General features: G+C 44.9%; 1 protein-coding gene across 6 annotated transcripts in view; it reads right to left on the bottom strand.

Moving 5' to 3' along the window:
- Nucleotides 1-18,486, bottom strand: part of NTM (neurotrimin) — a 927,363-nt gene that overhangs the window by 392,998 nt on the left and 515,879 nt on the right. For 5 of the 6 annotated variants that reach the window (XM_057316613.1, XM_048217123.2, XM_057316615.1 and 2 more), the window contains one exon: nt 1,522-1,606. In XM_057316613.1, coding sequence (XP_057172596.1) covers nt 1,522-1,606 — 85 coding nt within the window. Of the gene's footprint in view, nt 1-1,521; nt 2,427-18,486 lie in introns of those variants that run through there. The other variant, XM_057316616.1, reaches the window with a different exon arrangement.

Raw genomic sequence — 18,486 nt, 5'->3', positions numbered from 1 at the left:
AGGGCTTCATTTCTGTATCTCTCGTTAAGTAGTCTGAAATCACAGCATTTTTAGAGCTCTGTGAAATCCCCTTATAAAGCAGATCTAGTAATTCCGGGGTGGGAGGCAGTTAGGTACTTAACCTTTGTTCAAAATTGTCCCTAAAGGGCTTAGTGGAAGAGGTGGGTTTCCTGAGCCAATGAATAAGTAGGAATTCACTGGGGCCATGGACATCAGTTCCCCAAAGGCAGTGGAAGATGGGATGCTTTGCAGGCCCTGTGTGGGTCCGTAAATCACAAACTTCCTTTGGCAATATCCTGACAAGTCAGCCCTGTACTGCCAGGGCCCCCTCCTCAACATTTTCTGCCCTGCGGCTTTTTCCTTGAGGGTACCATCCACAAAGAATGCAATTTTAGAAGAACAGACACAGGGGCAAAACAATGGACACCAGCACCAAGATTATCTTTCCAAGAACCTTCACAGGCGAAGGACAGGAATATTGCCATGTTGCCTTGCAGCCAGCTCAATGGCCCAGTCTGGGAAACTTCATGTAAGAAGGCATATTAAATCAAAGAGGCAGAGAAATCATTCTTCTCATGAACCTTCTTAACTTCTACCTCATGCTGACTCTTTCTAAAATTCTAGAGAGTAAGATTCCCCACTATAATCACTAATTCTCTGTTACCCTCTTACAAGTGGTGCAGTGTGTAGACACTGAAAATTGAGTTAACATGCCAGTAGACAGGGTAAGCCGGGACACAGACTCATCCCACCTTACACAAGACATAGCCAAGAGTCTTCTTCTCCTCCTCAGATACTGCAAGCCTTAACCCCAGAAGCCAATCAGGACCCAACTCAACCCTGAAATCTCCGATCTGTTCAGTACATGAGTTTTGCACATCTTGATTTAGTGGACAGCACCAGAGAGAACAGCTAACCAGAGTTAATGATATTTTCCATGGACACATCAGACGCGTCTCCATGACTTCAATCTCAGAAAGCCATGTTTAGACAAGAAAAAGCATGTCCTTCTACCCACCGGCTCATGCCACTAAGGCACCCCAGAAATGCCCAGACACAGCCAAGCCCAGGACAAAACAGCAGTTCTGCCAGAATACAAAAGCCCACTGGCAACTCCCCATGGCATGGGCAGAGTGAAGGCATTCACACGAAGCCAGACTCGTCCTTTGGGAGGTGCCCCGTCCCCAGGCACCATGGCCACCAGGTTCCGGCACACACAGTGCCCAGGCCACTGCCCTCAATCTCAGTGACTCCCTGCCTCAGCCGCCCCTCATGCTTACCAAGTCCTGAGCCAAGGAGGCCAGTTTTGGGAAAACAACTCATCTCCCCAACCTCTGAGCGTTTCCCTAACACCACCACGTTCCCGAGGCAGGGCACTCAGCTCATGCATGAATCCCGCAGCCTAAGGAACCAGCGACCTCCGTGCCAGCTGCTCCAGTGCACACACCTGCACCCCTGCCCCTCTCCCCCCACAACCCACACACATCATCGTCAATTCATCGAAGAAAGACCGCTCCCTACCTGAGGGTGGCGCTCTCCCCCTGCCGGACCGTCACGTTGTCCATAGCTTTGGGGAAGGTGGCATCTCCGCTGCGCACGGGCACTCCTGTGGGTACAAGGAACAGCAGCCTGAGAGACACAACCACGAGGCACTTCCAGGGCAGGAACAGGTACCCACAGACCCCCATCCTCGACAGCCACAACTTCCCAGAACTCCGGCAGCGGCGCGGCACACACACACCCCCGGGCGAGCACAGGAAGTGGGTGGGGTGAGGGAGCGAGCTCAGGGACCCAGCAGTGAACTAGCGGCGACCGAGAGGCGCGGGAGGAGAAAAGCGCGCAGACTCCTCTAAGTCTAATATTCCTCCCCCAAATCCGGCCTCGGATAACCAATTTCCACGGAGGACAGCGAAGGGGGCTTCCTCGGTGCTGCTTCGGCCGGGGAAGATGGCCAAGAAAGGGGAAGCGCAAGGCAGGTGCAAAGGTGTGGGCACGTCTCAGGAGTCCCTTCTTCCCGTTAGCAGTTCTGACATGGCACTTTGGAGTGGAGTAAGCACTTTGGTACCAGAAGGGGACAGGGGGTGGGTCAGATCCGGCTCCCCAGAGGTGATCGGCAATTCCTTAGTTCGAACAAGGGGAAATCCAACACTTTCTTTGTAAGTTTCGGAGGAAGGACCGTCGGCAGAAAAACAATCCGTAACAATAGCCAAGATGGAAAGTAGAGCACGCAGGAGGCGGCTCCGCCAAGCTTCGTGCGATCCGAACCCGGGGATCCTGCGGCAGCCTCCCGGTCAACTTCCTCCGAGCCGAAATGAGCGCTGCAGCCGCTGCGATCCGGCCGGTCTCGGCAGGGCCAGGCGCCGCGGCGGCGGCCGAGGCAGGAGCGGCCCGGCTGAGCGCACCGCGGCGGCCCCTCGCTCGCTCGCTCGCTCGCTGGGGAAGGCGAGGCGCAGCAGGCACCGGAGCCGCGCGGACGCCACGCTCAGCGGCCGCCCCCGGCCTCCGCGCCGCCTTCCTCCCGGGAGCAGCCCCGACGCGCGCGGGCCCAGACCGCCGGGGTTGTCATGGCAGCAGCTCCATCACTGACCGCCACTTTCTCCGGGGCCGGCGGCGAGCGAGCGGGCGGACTGCGCGCTCATCCCGGCGGGCGGGCGCGGGGCTCGGGGCGCGGGAGCCCACCTTAACCCCTGCCGCGCCGCGCCGCGGCAGTGCACCAGCCAAGGCGAGGAGTTTAACCATTTCCCCCCTTGAAGACCTGTCACTTCCAAATTAAGAAGAAAGGCAAAGTTACCACACAGTCTTAATAAGCCCAAGACATCTTAATAAGGGTCACAAACTAATTAACTAGGAAAGGAAAACCCTGCAGCATGCTTGCATGCACCTTTAAAATTACCAGATTAAATCCATTAGCATTTAGAGTAAATTTAGAGTGTTGGAAGGACGCTTTAGAATAATCTAATTTTTATTCAATGGTCAATGCCCACCCCACCAGCCCCCCCAGGAAAGCTACTTTCAAACACCGGAGACTCATCTCCACCATTCTAAACAGAGATCTTCCACACATAAAATAAATGCAAAACCTCAGAAGCCCCTTAGCGTGTGAAACTGGCAAAATCTCATCAAAATTTTGGTCAAGTTTCGACACTAACTTACATTCTTTATTCTTGTTTTGTCGACATTAAAAGATGCTAGCCCTGCAAAAGTGCTCATTCAGATGAATGAGTGTGAGCCACTTGCTTTATTTATACTGCGGGCTCCCAAGTTCCCTGGGTTTCACAGTCTTGCAGAGCTGATTTCATCGTTAAGAGGTGTGTTTTTTGAATTCTTGGAACCCAGGGAAAAACTGGATTTGCCTCAGTTCCTGTCACTTCTCCTCTCTGGCTCTGTGGATCCCTGCATACCTACATTTTAATTTCTCCCTGAAGTCCAGCTCAGACAGAAAGTGCATTCCCCTTCCTGGGCCTGGCCCCTGAGTTAGGGAGAAGTCCCGAGCAGCCCAGTCCACATAGCAGTGCCAACACAAGCATACTCTCTCCTCAAGGAATTCCAGATCTGAGCTCCCTACACTGATCCAGAATCTCCCTGGGGATAGAGAAGAGGCAACCAGCAGTGACTTTGTTTCTTCCCCCCTCAACTTTCTATCAGATCCCACTGGGAAGCTGGTTTTATTCAACAGCTGTTAAATAACAGAAAAATGTTCTTCCCAAAGCCATCTAGCCAACACCAAAAAGATTGAATCATTCTAACTGTAAGAGTCCTGGTGTCAGAGAAGTCCTTACACCTTGCAGGTAATAACCACCACTTACAGGTACATAACACCTGTGTTAGAGATGAAACAAGCATCTTACCCTCCTACTCCCTCCTCTAACTACTTTAGATTGGTAGAATTGGAGGTAGGGTTTGCAGATGTGGGAGCAGATACTCCAGGTCAACAAAGACAGACTGAGCAAACATGCTTTCCCTTTTAATAGTTGATCGTAAAGTGATCAACCAGAAAAGTTGAGCAACTTACACTGAAGATTTCAATTAATCCACCATTAGGGCCATTTTTCCCTCATCTCCGGTGACTTCTGCTGAGATTAAATTCTCAGGGAAACCCATCTGCTACTTTTGGCCCATGGGGACCATTTGATATATAGCACCAGAAAAATCAACTGTCAACTTACGGCTACGACAAATGACTTTACTATCAGTAAAAAAAAATAAAATAAAAAAAGTCATCTGTGGAGAGCAGGAGAGTTTTGTTTATATTTTTGAAAAAAAAATAAAGAGAAAAACCTATTCTTGCACCAGTCCATTCTTGCAAGACCCTATTTTATGTCCATTTTACAATGGGAAACTTTGGAAATAGTAAGTAAAGAGGAAGATTGTGTTTGCTGATTTATAGTCCACTGAATTTGGGGTTCTTTCCCTAAAGCCGAGGGGTTACCTCTAATCATCCATAGATCTGTTTTACCTGTCCTTCATGCCCCCCCCCCACCCCTCTGTGTACACGCATCCTCACCACCTCAGCTGGAAATAATTACAGTAGTGGGGAAGGGAGAGGGATTCGTTCTGGGCTTTGGAGTCATTTCCCTACAGGCTTGGGAATGGCAGGGATGATTCCTTTCATAATAAATTCTAGTCCTGGCTCTTGCGTCTAATTCCCAGGTAGATACAAATGAGCATTAGTTCTTTGCATCTGGGAATGTGGATAATGACAACAACTGGCCTTCCCTAGGGACCTACGTACATGATTAACTCTACAGGAAAATACTTAGAATCCATTTAAGGTGTAAGATGCTTTATTAATACATTTTGCCTGCCACCACTTCATTATTATGACTGGGCAGGAAAATAATTCTTCATAGGGGCTCTTTAAGATGTTCAGTTTATACCAGTCTGCATGCCATTGACAGTCAAACCATCTTTGTCTCTGGCCCTGAAGGGAGAGCGCTGAGCTGCAGCGTCAGGTAGGAAACCCAGCAGAGCTCAGGTAAGGCTCGGGGTGCAGAGAGAAAAATCACTTGCAACCTCTTACCTGCTCTCTGGGCCCAGGGACCCAAACTTTATTCAAAAAATGGAAGTTTAGAAAGTGGTGAAAGACCAGAGATGCCCGCGTAATTAACAAAGCAGAATCCATTTCATTCGAACTCCTTGATGAAGTTGTTTAAATAGATGAAGATCAAAATCAAAATCATATGTCAACTCCCTGCCCATCCTCTAATCCCTAAATATAACCAACACTTAGTGGCTTATCTTGTATCCTGTCTCGTACTTCATAAAAACTGCTGGATTTATTTTATTTTCCCCAGCATATCTGAGTTAATGAAAAAGGGATGACAGTCGAAGCAATTTCATTATTTGTGTTCTTTATAGAAACAACTTCCTTTCTGCCTCCTGGAAAGCAGCATCCTAACAAGCGCCCACCTCCACCTTCTCCTCCCCACCCCCCCCCCGTCTCCCTCTCCTTCCTCCCTTCCCTCCTGCATACACATATACCGTACACATAAATCAACTTGTCACATCTTGTCTCTGTGCTGACAGCTGTAATTGCTTCAGGTTATAAAAATATCTATAGGACAATGCCTTTCAAGCTCACAGACACACATACACATACACACACCCGCGCGCACGCACATACACACACCCGCGCGCATGCACACACACGCACACACACACACGCTGAGCAAAAGAAAACAATCATACTCCCTTTAATGATCCCTTGACTGCGAAGGAGGGGGAGGTGGGATCTTGCCTTGCAGACCCTGGAGAGCTGGCAGGCAGGTGAGGAGACAGGGGTAGAGAGAGACTTCTGGCAGCAGTAACATCTACACACTAAAGCAGGGTTGGAACAGGAAAGAAATTCTCAGCAAAAGGGAAATTGGCTGCTGTTTTTGTTTTACTCTATGTTACCTACAGTAAGCCAGGGTTAGCTACTAAAGAGCCATGAATATTCTACACACACAAAAGACCAAAAGAAGAGCACTAGCTTAAGAAATGCCAGTTCTGCTTCTCCTTCTCTAAAAAGGCTAAAGGCCCCCCTCTCCTGGTGGAGATTCCAAATAGGAGCGCAGGCAGGAAGATGAGAAATGCAGGGCAGTTAGAGTGGCTTGGCACGGAGCACACATTGAAAAGTTTAATCAGAAAGGGCAGTGTGGATCTGGATAAAGAGCTGCCTCTAGGGGAGCCGGGATGGGCTGGACTTTGGAAAAATACACACTATTCTTTTCCACCTATATGAATATAAGATCAAAATAAAATCATTGTTCATCTGGGCTAGAGTCCAGCATGTTAGGATTTCAACAGATACAGCAAAAGAGCAACTTGAAGAAGGGGAAGAAGCCTCCAAGGAGAAAAAAGGGGTCACGAATAGAGAGAAGAGAAAGGGAAAGCAGGAAAAAGTGGCAAAGGTCAGGCTATCTATGGGCTTTGAAAGCCACGCAACTTTCTAAGAGGTACATGAAGGGGAGAGATGGTCAGAAGAATAATCGGTAGGCAGACGGAAAAGTAAGGGAGAGCACAATGAATGATTGAAATCAAAGTGCCATGAAAGCAAAAGCCAGAGGCCCAAAGGGGAGCATCCCACAAGCCAGGGGTCTTTGGGGCAAAATTTTTCCTTACCTAGGTTTTGGTCATAATAGAATGATATGGTCAGAGGGGACCTTGGAAGATATTCCGTATAACACACTTATTTCCTAAGTGGGGGATTGAACCCAGGAGGGAGAGGTCGTTACCGCGGGGACATAAAGGTCATAACTGGTAAATCAGAGCTAGAACTCAGGATGCCTGGCTCCTTCCCAGTGGAGCTTTCTGCTACAAGTATCAGGTAAGGATACTGCTTGCGAGCTAATGAATAAAATACCTCCTTTGGCTGCTACGTCTGTGGGCAAGAGAGAGAACTACCGAAAAAGTGATACTCTTACTGCTCAGAATACCTCTGGGTATCCAATTATTCAATTGAATTCAGTGTATTCAGTAAACATGGACAGGTAGATTTTGAGCTCTTCTGATGCAGTGGGAATCTCGTTGGAGTTACTGGTACAAAAATGAAACACATAGCCCCTGCCTTTGATTTGCTTATAGCCTAGTGCTGTTAGGTTTGGCAGTGGTCTTATTCTTATTTACATTCATGACTTTTGAGGTTATAATGAACTCAACCCCATGCTCCCTGCAAGCCCTCAAGAACATTCTCAGTGCTAAGAAAACCAAGCTAAAACATACCTCCCCCTTGGAATCCATTTGACCCATTAGCATGCCCAGATTTCCAGGCACTGACCATGGTTTCCCAAGCTTCATTTAAAGTGGCATTAGGAGAGGAGGAGGTAGACTCTAAGATTTATAAATGTAAGTGAGAAACTCATCTGTATAACAAACAGGCATTTAGTGCACTCTGAATGCCAGCTGTGGGCTAGCCAGTGCCCTGAAGCTGTGGGTGACAGAGGCAAAAACAAAATCAACACGAGACTTACCCTCGAAAAGCACACTGTCTAGCAGGCCAGACAGATAGTAAAGAAATAATTTTACAAAACAGTAGATCCAGTTGTGATAAGGAGGAAATCAGAGAATGCATATGACAGAAGGTTCTCATGGAATCTGGAAGATGAGGAAACGTTTCCCCAAGAAATGACTTTAATCGGGGACTTCACTGTGCAGAGATGAAGGGGACGGGTGGTGAGGGCGGGCATCCAGTTGCGGGCAGATAGGACAGAAGCCACACAGCCCAAGACCGGAAGGGACATGGGCAGAAGCTACCTTTCATATTCTCAGGTCGTCCTCGTTTGAACGAATGATGGGTACAGCTGCAGTACCCTGACTGAAAACCCCTAACTCTTCCAACACTCTGCGTTCATTCACTTACTGATGTTTTCAGTACAAATTTATCAATGAAGAATGACCGTGGGCTTTGGACTCAGACAGACCAGAAGTCAAACACTCATCATCTTCATCACTAGCTGTGTGACCTTGACTTTGGGAAAATGACTTCATTTGTGAAATAATGGTCATCGTGGTACCTATCACAAAATGGTGGTGTGATGAGGAAATAAGACAGTAGATATCAGGAGCTCGGCAAAGGCCTACCACACACACGGCAGGGGTGAAAACGCGGGCACCACTGTCCTGGGACCAGCAGGGACAGTGGAGTGCCAGGTGCGATCTTCAGAGAACCCAGGGGCGACCCACTGAGCACAGGCCTGGGAGCACCACCAGCGTACGGATCCTGAGAGGTTTCGTGACAGAGAGAGCAGACACTTCATGCTGAGATGTGGTCATAAAAGGGAAGTAGCTTAGCCTTCAAACCAGGACAGGAAGAGGGTGCCCCTGCAGCTCCCACCAGAGTGTCTCAGCGTCGTCGTTCTACAAAAGTCCACAGGATATAGGCCTGTGGGAAACCGACCGGGCTTGAGAAACGGGCTAGGGCTTGCTCTCCGTGCGGCAGCCTGGGAACTTTGATCTGTCGCGCCCCCGCATATAACTGAAATGTAGTGAAAGAACCTGAAAGACGAGACACCTTCATCCCATCATTAAGTGAGGAATCCGCTCCGACTTCCTTCAACTCCTTCCACTCCTTCCACGAACCTTTATGCCCTTCTTTTTTTTTTTAAGATTTTTTTTTTTTTTTTAATGTGACAGAGAGACAGCGAGAGAGGGAACACAGCAGGGGAGTGGGAGAGGAAGAAGCAGGCTCCCAGCAGAGGAGCCCGATGTGGGACTCGATCCCGGAAAGCCGGGATCACGCCCTGAGCCGAAGGCAGACGCCCCCTTTATGCCCTTCTTAGTTCCTGTGTGCCTGATGGCTGAATTCAAAGCCTCCTCAGGTCTAGCTCTTAGACTCATCATTTGATGATAATATCCTGTGCTTGCCTCATCTTTCCTAATTCCTACATTGGAACCTCCCGGAACAGGGCTTCAGGATTAGCCTCATGACCTCTGTAGAAGGGAATGAGGGGTCCACGCAGACATCTGTCTACATGCATAGACGGACACCAGTTCCGAGGGTCACAAGATGGAACCCCACCAGAGTTGGGTTGGGGTTTCTCGTAGAGAAAGAGCCCTCTGAATGACAATCTCACCAGCCCCCAACTCGGAACTAACACCCCAAGTTTACTGTCAGAGGAACTTGGCTTGCCTCTACGCCTGAATTATTTTCTCCCCAAACAATTCTCCTTTACTCATTTCTTTCTTTAACCTTTCCTCTGCATTTTCCTTAGTGGTGTTACTCCTTGTTCACCAGCCAAGAACAGCAACAGAAGAGACAAAAATTTGCTCAAAACCATACGGGTTCAGTAGTACTTTTTCCTGGAGGTGACATTTTATGAATACAATTTCATAAACCAAAAGATCTAGGTTCTAGTCTCAACTTGGGCCATCATTAGGTCACCTGAGATAAGGTGCTTTTTTGAATTCTTAGTTTCTTTTTCTGATTTTTTAGTTGTCAATAGAACCAGCATGCTCATGAAATATGGGTCTTTGAGTAGATTTTATGCCTCCTAATGCAGCTAAAGAGGCTCATGACCTCTTAAAATTTAACCCCTAATGTAAGATGGTGGCTCCAAAGTGAGGCTGGAGGGGTCTATGGTATCGCCTGCCACCTGCTGGCTGCATGTAGATGGTCAAGTCGCTTCTACTTCGCTTCTAAAGGAAGAGTTTGGTTTAGGTGACCTCCAAGGGCCCCTCCAACTCTCCTAGCCTATAGTTTTAATGCTTCTTGACACTCTCCTCAAAAGCACTTCATCCTTCATATTCACTTATCAGTCCTTCCTGTGGAGAAAAAGCCCTCCTCCTCATGTCCTTCCACACTCTCCTGCACCAAGGCATGCACTTCACAATTCAGAACGCTGTTTGAACAAAGTAATAAAAAGAGCTGCCCTGCATCTAAGGCAAGCTGATGGCAGAGCCAAGATGATTAAAAGTCTTCAGATAAAGGGTTTCTTTAAGGAAAAGAAAATCCCACAATGCAACCAGCAATGTTAATCTTCAATAAATACACTGTTAATATTTAACTGGCATTTATTTAAACTTACAGTAACTGTCCTATTAAATCTAAATTAATTGCCCATTTGGGAATCTTCCCCTAAAGCCTAGCTGGGACATGGCTGTCGAGATCATAGTCTATGCTAGGCATCCAGCCATAAAAGAGAATATTTAAGCCATCCTTTTAAGACTAGACTATTAGAATATCATGGTTGGAAGGGTCTTAGAGGTCAACTCAACTAGTAAGTTTTATACCCTGTGTCTTTTGACTTTTGGGGGGCTTATTTTCCCCCATCTTTGCCTGCTGAAGAGCTTATTGCATGTTCCCTTTATCTCTATCCCTCCTCTTCTTTTTATTTTTAATTCCTCTCTCTCACTTTCTTTCCTTTCTGTTAGCAATTTTTTTTCTCTCTCCTGGACTTCATGTATGAGATTCATTCTGCTCTTTTTGTCTCAATCTCTCCTGAGTTTCTTAGGATAACCATTTAGGATACTTAGTAAATACTACTTACACGCATATATATGTATACATGCAAATACATATATAAATGTTATACGTATCTTATGTGTCACAACGACCATTTTATAATAACAGTTGTATATAAAAGACTAAGCTGTGAAATAATCCCTGAGTCACACTGCTTTAGAAGGGGCATCGAGAGTGTAATTGGGTAGAACTGATCTTTGCTATCCCTGAGATCAATCAATATTTTTTATTATAAATGGGGTCCTGGCTGAACTTCTGGGATGTTATTTTGCTTTGATCGTAACACATTTACAACATTGCTACATCACACACACACACACGCACACACACACATGCACACACTCGCTTGCTGGTTTCCGCAAGTGCATTGACTAGCGCAACATGTGGATTAAAAAGAAACGCCTAATCAGATGGGTTAGTGTTCAAGCTGAGTTAACTTGCCTCAAGAAGTGACCTGATGGAGACTAACATAATTCACTCGAAGGTTTCTGAAGGTGTAGGTGCCTGAGTTCAATTTGTGAAGTGCTCACTGTTTGTGGGGGCTGGTGGAGGGGTGGGAGGGAGAGGAATGGAGCTGGGGAAGGACATGGGTAGACAGGGGAATATGGGGACATGGGTGAGGAAAAGGTGGGCAGATTGGAAGCCAACCCACACATTTTTAAGAGGACTAAACGCATTCTGAACTATTTACTATTTAGTATTTACAGAAGCCTGGGTGTCTAACTCGGCTAATTCACAAACCATCCCACTTCCTTTTCCCCTCTTTACTTCAGTTGTTGTCGAGCTCGTCTAAAGACACCACACCATCCATATAGTGTCTTTCATTAAAAAAAAATTTTTTTTTAAATCCTCCACATTCAAAGCATATTTATTCTTTATTTTATTTAGTCTTAGAAATTCAAGAGATAATTGAACACATTTCTGTAGGCTTCTGCAGCATCCCGACTTTTACCTTATCTGCCCATCTTTATGCATTACCATTAGGAGTTTGGGGACTTTCACAGGGAGCAATGAAGACTGCAGTGAGAACATGTCATTCCTCCTAACCTGAGCGTGGATGTCGGCTTTCCCTCCTGGAAAGAAATGGTTTCCCTAAACCTTTGCACACCTTCTTCCTCTGGTTTGCCAAAAAGCTCCCCCAAGGGGTGCTTCAGGTAGTGAAATAGTCAGAACCACTTGTGAGTGGTTTGGAAGAGTGGACTTCATTTGTGCCCAGGTAGCATTGAACCTGGGGGGAAAAGAACGGGGAAATGTTTTGAGTGTACATGGGAATAAGGGATAACACGTGAAAATAATTAACCTAAGTTTTCACAACAGTTTTGACAAGGTGTCAAGATCAAAGATGCCTTAAAAACAAAATGGGTAATGAGAAGACGATCTTCTTTTTCAAAGGTAGAGAATTAGCTTAAAGCTAAGGCAAAATCAAGGATAGACTGACGTGCTTCTATATGGAGAGGTATTAATTCTAGATTCCCCAAGGACTACCTGCTGGGACCAACCAAATGTAATATTTTTATCAATGACCTCAAAGGGAATTCATAGAGAACTCGACCAAGTTTGCGGAAGATATTAAATTCCCCTAAGTGATTAAATCTGCAATGGACATGGATGAGATGCAAACAGTCCAAAAGTTGTGTGAGTGTGCAGAGAAGTGGGCAAATGCAATACAACATATTTTAGGAGAAAACATCTAAAGTGTGCTTTTAAGGGGCGCCTGAGTGGCTCAGTCAGTTAGGCCACCAACTCCTAATTTCAGCTCAGGTCATGATCTCAGGGTTGTGAGATGGAGCCCCACATCAGGCTCTGAGCTGGACTTGGACCCTACTTAAGATTCTCTCTCTCCTTCTCCCTTTGCCCCTCTGCTCCACCCCCTATACATAAATGAATGAATGAATGAGTGGATGAATGAATGAATAAATAAAATAAAAAGTGCTCTTCTAAGATGCTGGACTCTGGGCAGTGGAATTAGGAACAGCCATCAGGAGTGTACGGAACATGGATGTTGGCTTTGGCTTGAACGCTGAGCTCTTCAAATTGCTAGGTTCACCTTGGATGATTTTCCTACCTCTCAGAGCCTCAATTTTCTCCTCTATTAAATACGAATATCACCCACCTCATATACTTGCTATGATGGTTAAATGAGATGGTATTTGTAAAGTACCCAGTGAAAACCTGGCATTCAGTACAGACGCCACGAAGGGTGGCTAGTGATTATTCTTCCACCCCATTCCTCCAAAAAAGCACGTTGGAAATAGTCATGGCCAGTGGCTCCCAAGCTCTGATCCTTACAACCCATTTTGGGTACTGTGGAATATTGTCTGCAGATAGGGTATTTTGTCAAAGGAAATAAAAAAATGTTGAGTCACACATTTTATGAAAGCTATTAGAAGCACATTGGGGAAAATAGAAACAAAAAAAAAGAGATGTTACCTTTACTCAAAATTACTGGTATAAATTCTTCAAATATTACCTCTAATAGTTATTACTGTAGCTCAGAAATAACAGAGGAATCTCGTGCGCCCGGTTTCTGAAGTCAGACATCGGGAGTCACTTTCAATCTCTTCTCCCTCACTGCTGCCAACTCTCACATAATCCAATCAATCCTTCTCCCTCTCGTGGCGTCTTAACCGAAATATCTTTCCTATCTGGCCACCTAGCTCAACCCCAGCTGTCCAGCCACGGCCTAAGCCATCATCCCTCCTATTGTCTTCTCTAGAATGGTGAGCCTCTCTCTTACATGGATTTCTCTCAGCTGCTCTTGTCAGATCTCTTTCAAGCTAAAAATGGGAAATAAGGTTTTCCTGAAAATCTGACTATGTCACTCTGCTGATTCAATCTTTAGGAGCTCCATGAAGTCATTTGAATAGAGCCCCCTCCTTTTTTTTTTTTTTTTAAGATTTTATTTATTTATTTATTTATTTAATTTATTTATTTATTTATTTATTTATTTATTTATTTAAGAGAGAGAACACAAGTGGGGGAAGGAGCAGAGGGAGAGGGTCAAGCAGACCCTGCACTGAGCATAGAGCCGGACACGGGGCTTGATCCCATGACCCTGAGATCACGACCTGAGCCGAAATCAAGAGTCAGAAGCTTCACTGTCTGAGCCACCCAGGCGCCCCAAAGCCCCACATCTTTGATGTGGTTTCGAGAACCTCATGACGAGGGCTCAGTTTTCACCTTTCCTCCTGTCACATCCGCCGTTAGAGAGCCGTATCAGTCTTAATTTTAATTTGTTCTTTTTTCGATCTGTCACAGGTTCCTCTTCCTCCACTCTGGGCTTTTGCCCATGATGAATTCCTGTTTAGGATACTGCCCCTGCACATCCCTAGCTAAGTTCTATTCATCCTCCTAAGTTCTAGTCTCCTCCTAAAGACCTGACCGAAGCTGTTCCATTCGCTGAGGGTAAATGCTCATTGCGTCAGTAGCTGTAGCATTCACAATCCTTTTAATCATTTAAACTGTCTTTTCCTCTGTTATATTCCTGAGGCCTAACACAATACTTGGCACTTAATAGGTTTCTGGTAAGTATTCGGTGAAATTCAGTTAATAGTACAGCTGGGAAAATTCTAATTATAAAGATTTTCTGGCAAGAACTGCCACTGAAGAACCAGTAAGAAGATGAAGGTATTTGGTATTCATGAAGTATAAAGATAGGGTGGACATGACTTAATGACCAAACTCTAGCTAGATATCAAAAAAAAAAAAAAAAGAAAGAAAGAAAAAAAAAAAAAAAAAAAAAACAAAGCACCCCAAGAAATTGAAAGAGGGAAGTTTAAGGATAAAGACAAGCATGTCTGTATAAAAGGTTATTCAGGCAGAAATAGTATCTAAATAGGATAAGAGAAGGCTGGGATAAATTAATGGGTGACAGACGTATACTGGTTTATTAGGTTAGGGGTGTCTGATGTATACCTCTAACCTTTGAAGTAGGATTCCCATGCAAAAGTGCCACTGTCCGAAAGAGGTAACTAGAAGATCTGAATTGATGTGACCTGGGGTGACCTTTCTAATGTCATGTTCCTATCTACTCAGTAATTCTATTGTCCACATTGCCAGAGATCATGAAATTATGCTTGTCCTTCCCCCTGCACACCTTACAGCACACCCATTCGAGCATATTTGTATACACTTGGTAGGAGCATGCTTGAAATGCTGCAGGAAAATGTGTGTGTGGTTTCTGTGCAAAGTGAACCCTGAGCAGGGGAAAGCCTCCTGTGGGCAGAGTTTGTCGGACTGGGGCTGCCTTCTGCTCTCATCCTTCTCTCCAATGGCTATTTCCTCCTTGTCTGACTCCTGACTTCTATTCTTAACAACGTCTTGGGACACCTGCTCCGTCTGCCCTCACTCTGCCCTTGAGCACTGTTTCCCGATGTACTGGGGCAGTTTTCTTGGCTCCCTTGACTCCCTCCTTCTAAAGGCTCAACTTGGCACAACCAGAACTGGGTTACGATATGTGTCTTTAAACTCTTGGTCCCATGGCTTTTGTTCTCCACCCCATCACTTCCCTATGTCAGCCACTTTCCAGGAGATGATGAGGAGCAATCAGTTTTACATACAACTCTTCATTTTTCACTGTAGTGGAAGATCATTGTGACAGCCATCGTCCAAAACAATAGATAATACTCAGGGCTGTGAGCCCAGCTTATGCTCCCCCTGGTTTGCTTCACTATAACTTCATTTGGGAAACTCTGTTAGTCACTTTCTTTTCATGAAGATGCAGCTGAAAAATATGCATGGGGCCCCAGTGCTCCAGAGATACGGGAAGCCCAAAACCAGAACGGCTCTAGAAAAATTTCCCCCAAATCAAGGTTCAAATAAATTTGTTGGAAAGATTGTTTCTAATTGCCCAGCTGGAGTGAAAGCAGCCATCGTCTCACATTTATGCCACGGGTCTGTGCTAGGTAGGTGGTGTGATACAACAGAGACTGTCAGGCTCTTGGTCCAGCCCCCAAGGCCACAGTCTGCTGCAAAGACGAACATTAGAAATAATTGTACAGATAATCAATGAATCACAAGTGGAGTACATATTACAAAGGAAAAGTGCAAGATTACAAGAGAACAGAAAAGTAGACAGTGTCTTATTCATAATCACTCTATCTCAGCACAGAACGAGATAAAATATTGACAATAATAAAACAATGTAAGATGGATGATTGAATGAATAAACATGTAAAAACACCTAGAGTTTAAAGTCTCAATATTTTACCATGAGGCCATTCCTTCCCCTACACAGATATTTTTTTTTTTAAAGATTTTATTTATTTATGTGACAGAGAGACAGCCAGCAAGAGAGGGAACACAGCAGGGGAGTGGGAGAGGAAGAAGCAGGCTCCCAGTGGAGGAGCCTGATGTGGGACTACGATCCCGGAATGCCGGGATTACGCCCTGAGCCAAAGGCAGACGCTTAAAGACTGCGCTACCCAGGCGTCCCAAAACACAGACATTTCTACCAGACCCCTTACTTTCTTCCAAAGGGCAGTACAGTTCCAAGGAACTGGGGTGCACTTTCCATGTTCTTATTATTTATCAGACCAAAATAAGAGAAGCTTATAAATCAGGTTTTATAAATATTTTCAGTGCACTCCTTTTGCTCTTGGGAAAGCTAGCTCACCACACTCATAAAAAATCCACTCTAATCCCTACAACCAACTTATGACCTCCTAGCACACTCCATGCAAGAATAACATTAATAATAATCAGACTATTAGCCAGACTGCTTGGTTTGAACCCGAAAAATTTGAGAAACGATCTTATAAATTATTTTCCAAGGATACTGGCTTTAAGCTTTAACAGGCGCAACTGACTCTGAATTCTGGGAATTGAGCGTAATTACATGGAAATTGACAGGACACAAATGCCAAGAATCCTGTTAACCTTTAATATCTTGAAAAAACTCTCCTTGTAATTATCTCTTTCCTTTGTCTTAAATGTTACTGATGAATATTTAGAAGCATAAGCAAACATGGAAGTGGTTGGATGGTAGAATCTCGATTGTCGTTTGGAATCCTGGTTTTCCAGGCATTCCATGAAATAAGGAGGCGCTCAATAGAGCCCTTGGAATTTGACTCTTTCCACAAGTTGTTTCCATCTTTGTATTTGCTCTGCTCCAGTTCTCTGCTTATAATTCTCCACGCTGAGTGGTAGCTCCTTTGCATTCGTAATGATAGTGAAAATGTAGGTCTGAGACATTTGGTGTCTAATGCAATTCCTGACCTGTTCTATGTCTTTGGAAAAGTCACTGCACCATTTTAGCGCTTCAGATTTCCTTTCTGTGAAGTGAATATAATGACATTTAGCTCTAACAGCAACAATATTTGCGTAGCGCTTTAAACTTTACCGCGGACATTAACATCCCTTATCTCACCTGTGTGCGCACGTCTCCTGCATTTTTTCCTCCTTTCCAGACTCCACCAACCACTGAGGCTGCTATTTTAATTAAATCTTAACTCATCTCTCTCTCCCCAACCCTGCTTCTACCTAAACCGATGCTTTCTCACAGGGACAGGATAGACTCCTTGGGGGGTGGTAAGAAGGTGGTGGGGGGGAGATCAGCTGTCACCATAATTGTGGAGACAGTCCTGCCACTCAGTGCATGGGGGCCAGGGAGGCTGGACACTCAGGGATGCCCAAGACATTCAGTCACAGACGTCGAGTGCCCGCCTGGCACTGACGTGAGTGAAAACTTTTTTTTTTTTTTTTAATCTAAGCCTAGGCTGTACTCCATTTGCTATATAAACAGAACATTTTTGCAAAGTTTTAATGCTTCCTAATCCTCCAGGAATGAAACTACCTGTAAACTCAGAGAAGAGTGTGCTTTGATTTGTTCATCAGTTTGAACAATCACTGGTTTGAAAAATCGCATGACCAGCAGCACCGCTTCTCATGGGATTTGAGTCACCAATCCTACCCCCCTCCTTTCCGATATTGCAGCCATCACATTCATGGAGAGTCTCTACAGGGACACAGACATCTACACATCATCACATCCTATGATATTGCTGAGCTTAAGGATGTATTTTACACTTATTTGATTATTAATCACTTTCTATTTATTTCTCTCATAGATCCATTTAGCACATTATACAGGCCATTTCTGAAAGTAAGTGTATAGGTAGCTTATTTTTCCATGAACTTAATTTTGCATAGTAATGGGGATATGACAAAATATTTTAAAAATAAGATTTGGGTCAGGAAAAGTAGACAGCACCTGGTATAAATAATTCTGTCCACAAAAGCTAGCTCTGCCTTTCTAAAGTGTAGCTCAGTGACGTTTGTTACCTGTTCAGAAAACTCCGGTGTTTCCCTGCCTACGACATATAGTTCAAGTTCCCAAGTTTGGCAATCACGGCCCTTAGAAGCATCCAAGCCAACTCTCTAGGCTTAGTCCTTGTTGCGGCCCCACCTCTACCCTCATCCTTCATCCCTTGACTCTCCAGCTTCTCTATGTATCTCAGATACTTGACTATTCGGCTCTGCCAGAATTCCCTTCCCTTCCGTTCACAGTTTTCTAAATCCCACTCAGACTTCAAGGACCAGTTAAAATTCTATTTCCTTCATGATATGTATATGTATATGTATATATATATATATATGTATACACACACACACACACACATATACATATACAAACATACATACATATACACATACATACATATACATATATATGGTATATCCTACATAATTTTTTGTATTATAGTTGACCATATATTTGTCTGAACTCATCTAAGCGCCCTGAAGGCAGGTACCATTTCTTGTTCATTTCATACCACCGCAAGGCATGGCAAAGTATGTGGCCCAGAGTAAGAGTTCATTGCATTGAACTGACCTCTCGGTAAATGAAAGAGATAGACTAGGTACTATTATTTTTATTTCACGCATGAAGAAATTGAGCTCTAAATGAGTTCCGAAAGGTTATTTTATGCAGAGCATCGGATGAGGCATGATGTAGAGGGGAACACGTTATTACCTCCAGCTCACGCAAGGCTCAGATCTACACCTAGAAAAACATCTAGAGAGGCTGGCCTACATTTCCGCTGAAA

The sequence above is a fragment of the Ursus arctos genome, unplaced genomic scaffold (assembly GCF_023065955.2).
Source record: "Ursus arctos isolate Adak ecotype North America unplaced genomic scaffold, UrsArc2.0 scaffold_22, whole genome shotgun sequence".
NCBI lineage: Eukaryota > Metazoa > Chordata > Mammalia > Carnivora > Ursidae > Ursus > Ursus arctos.
Note: the sequence above shows the minus strand (reverse complement) of the source record. Positions and strands in the feature narration are given on the sequence as shown.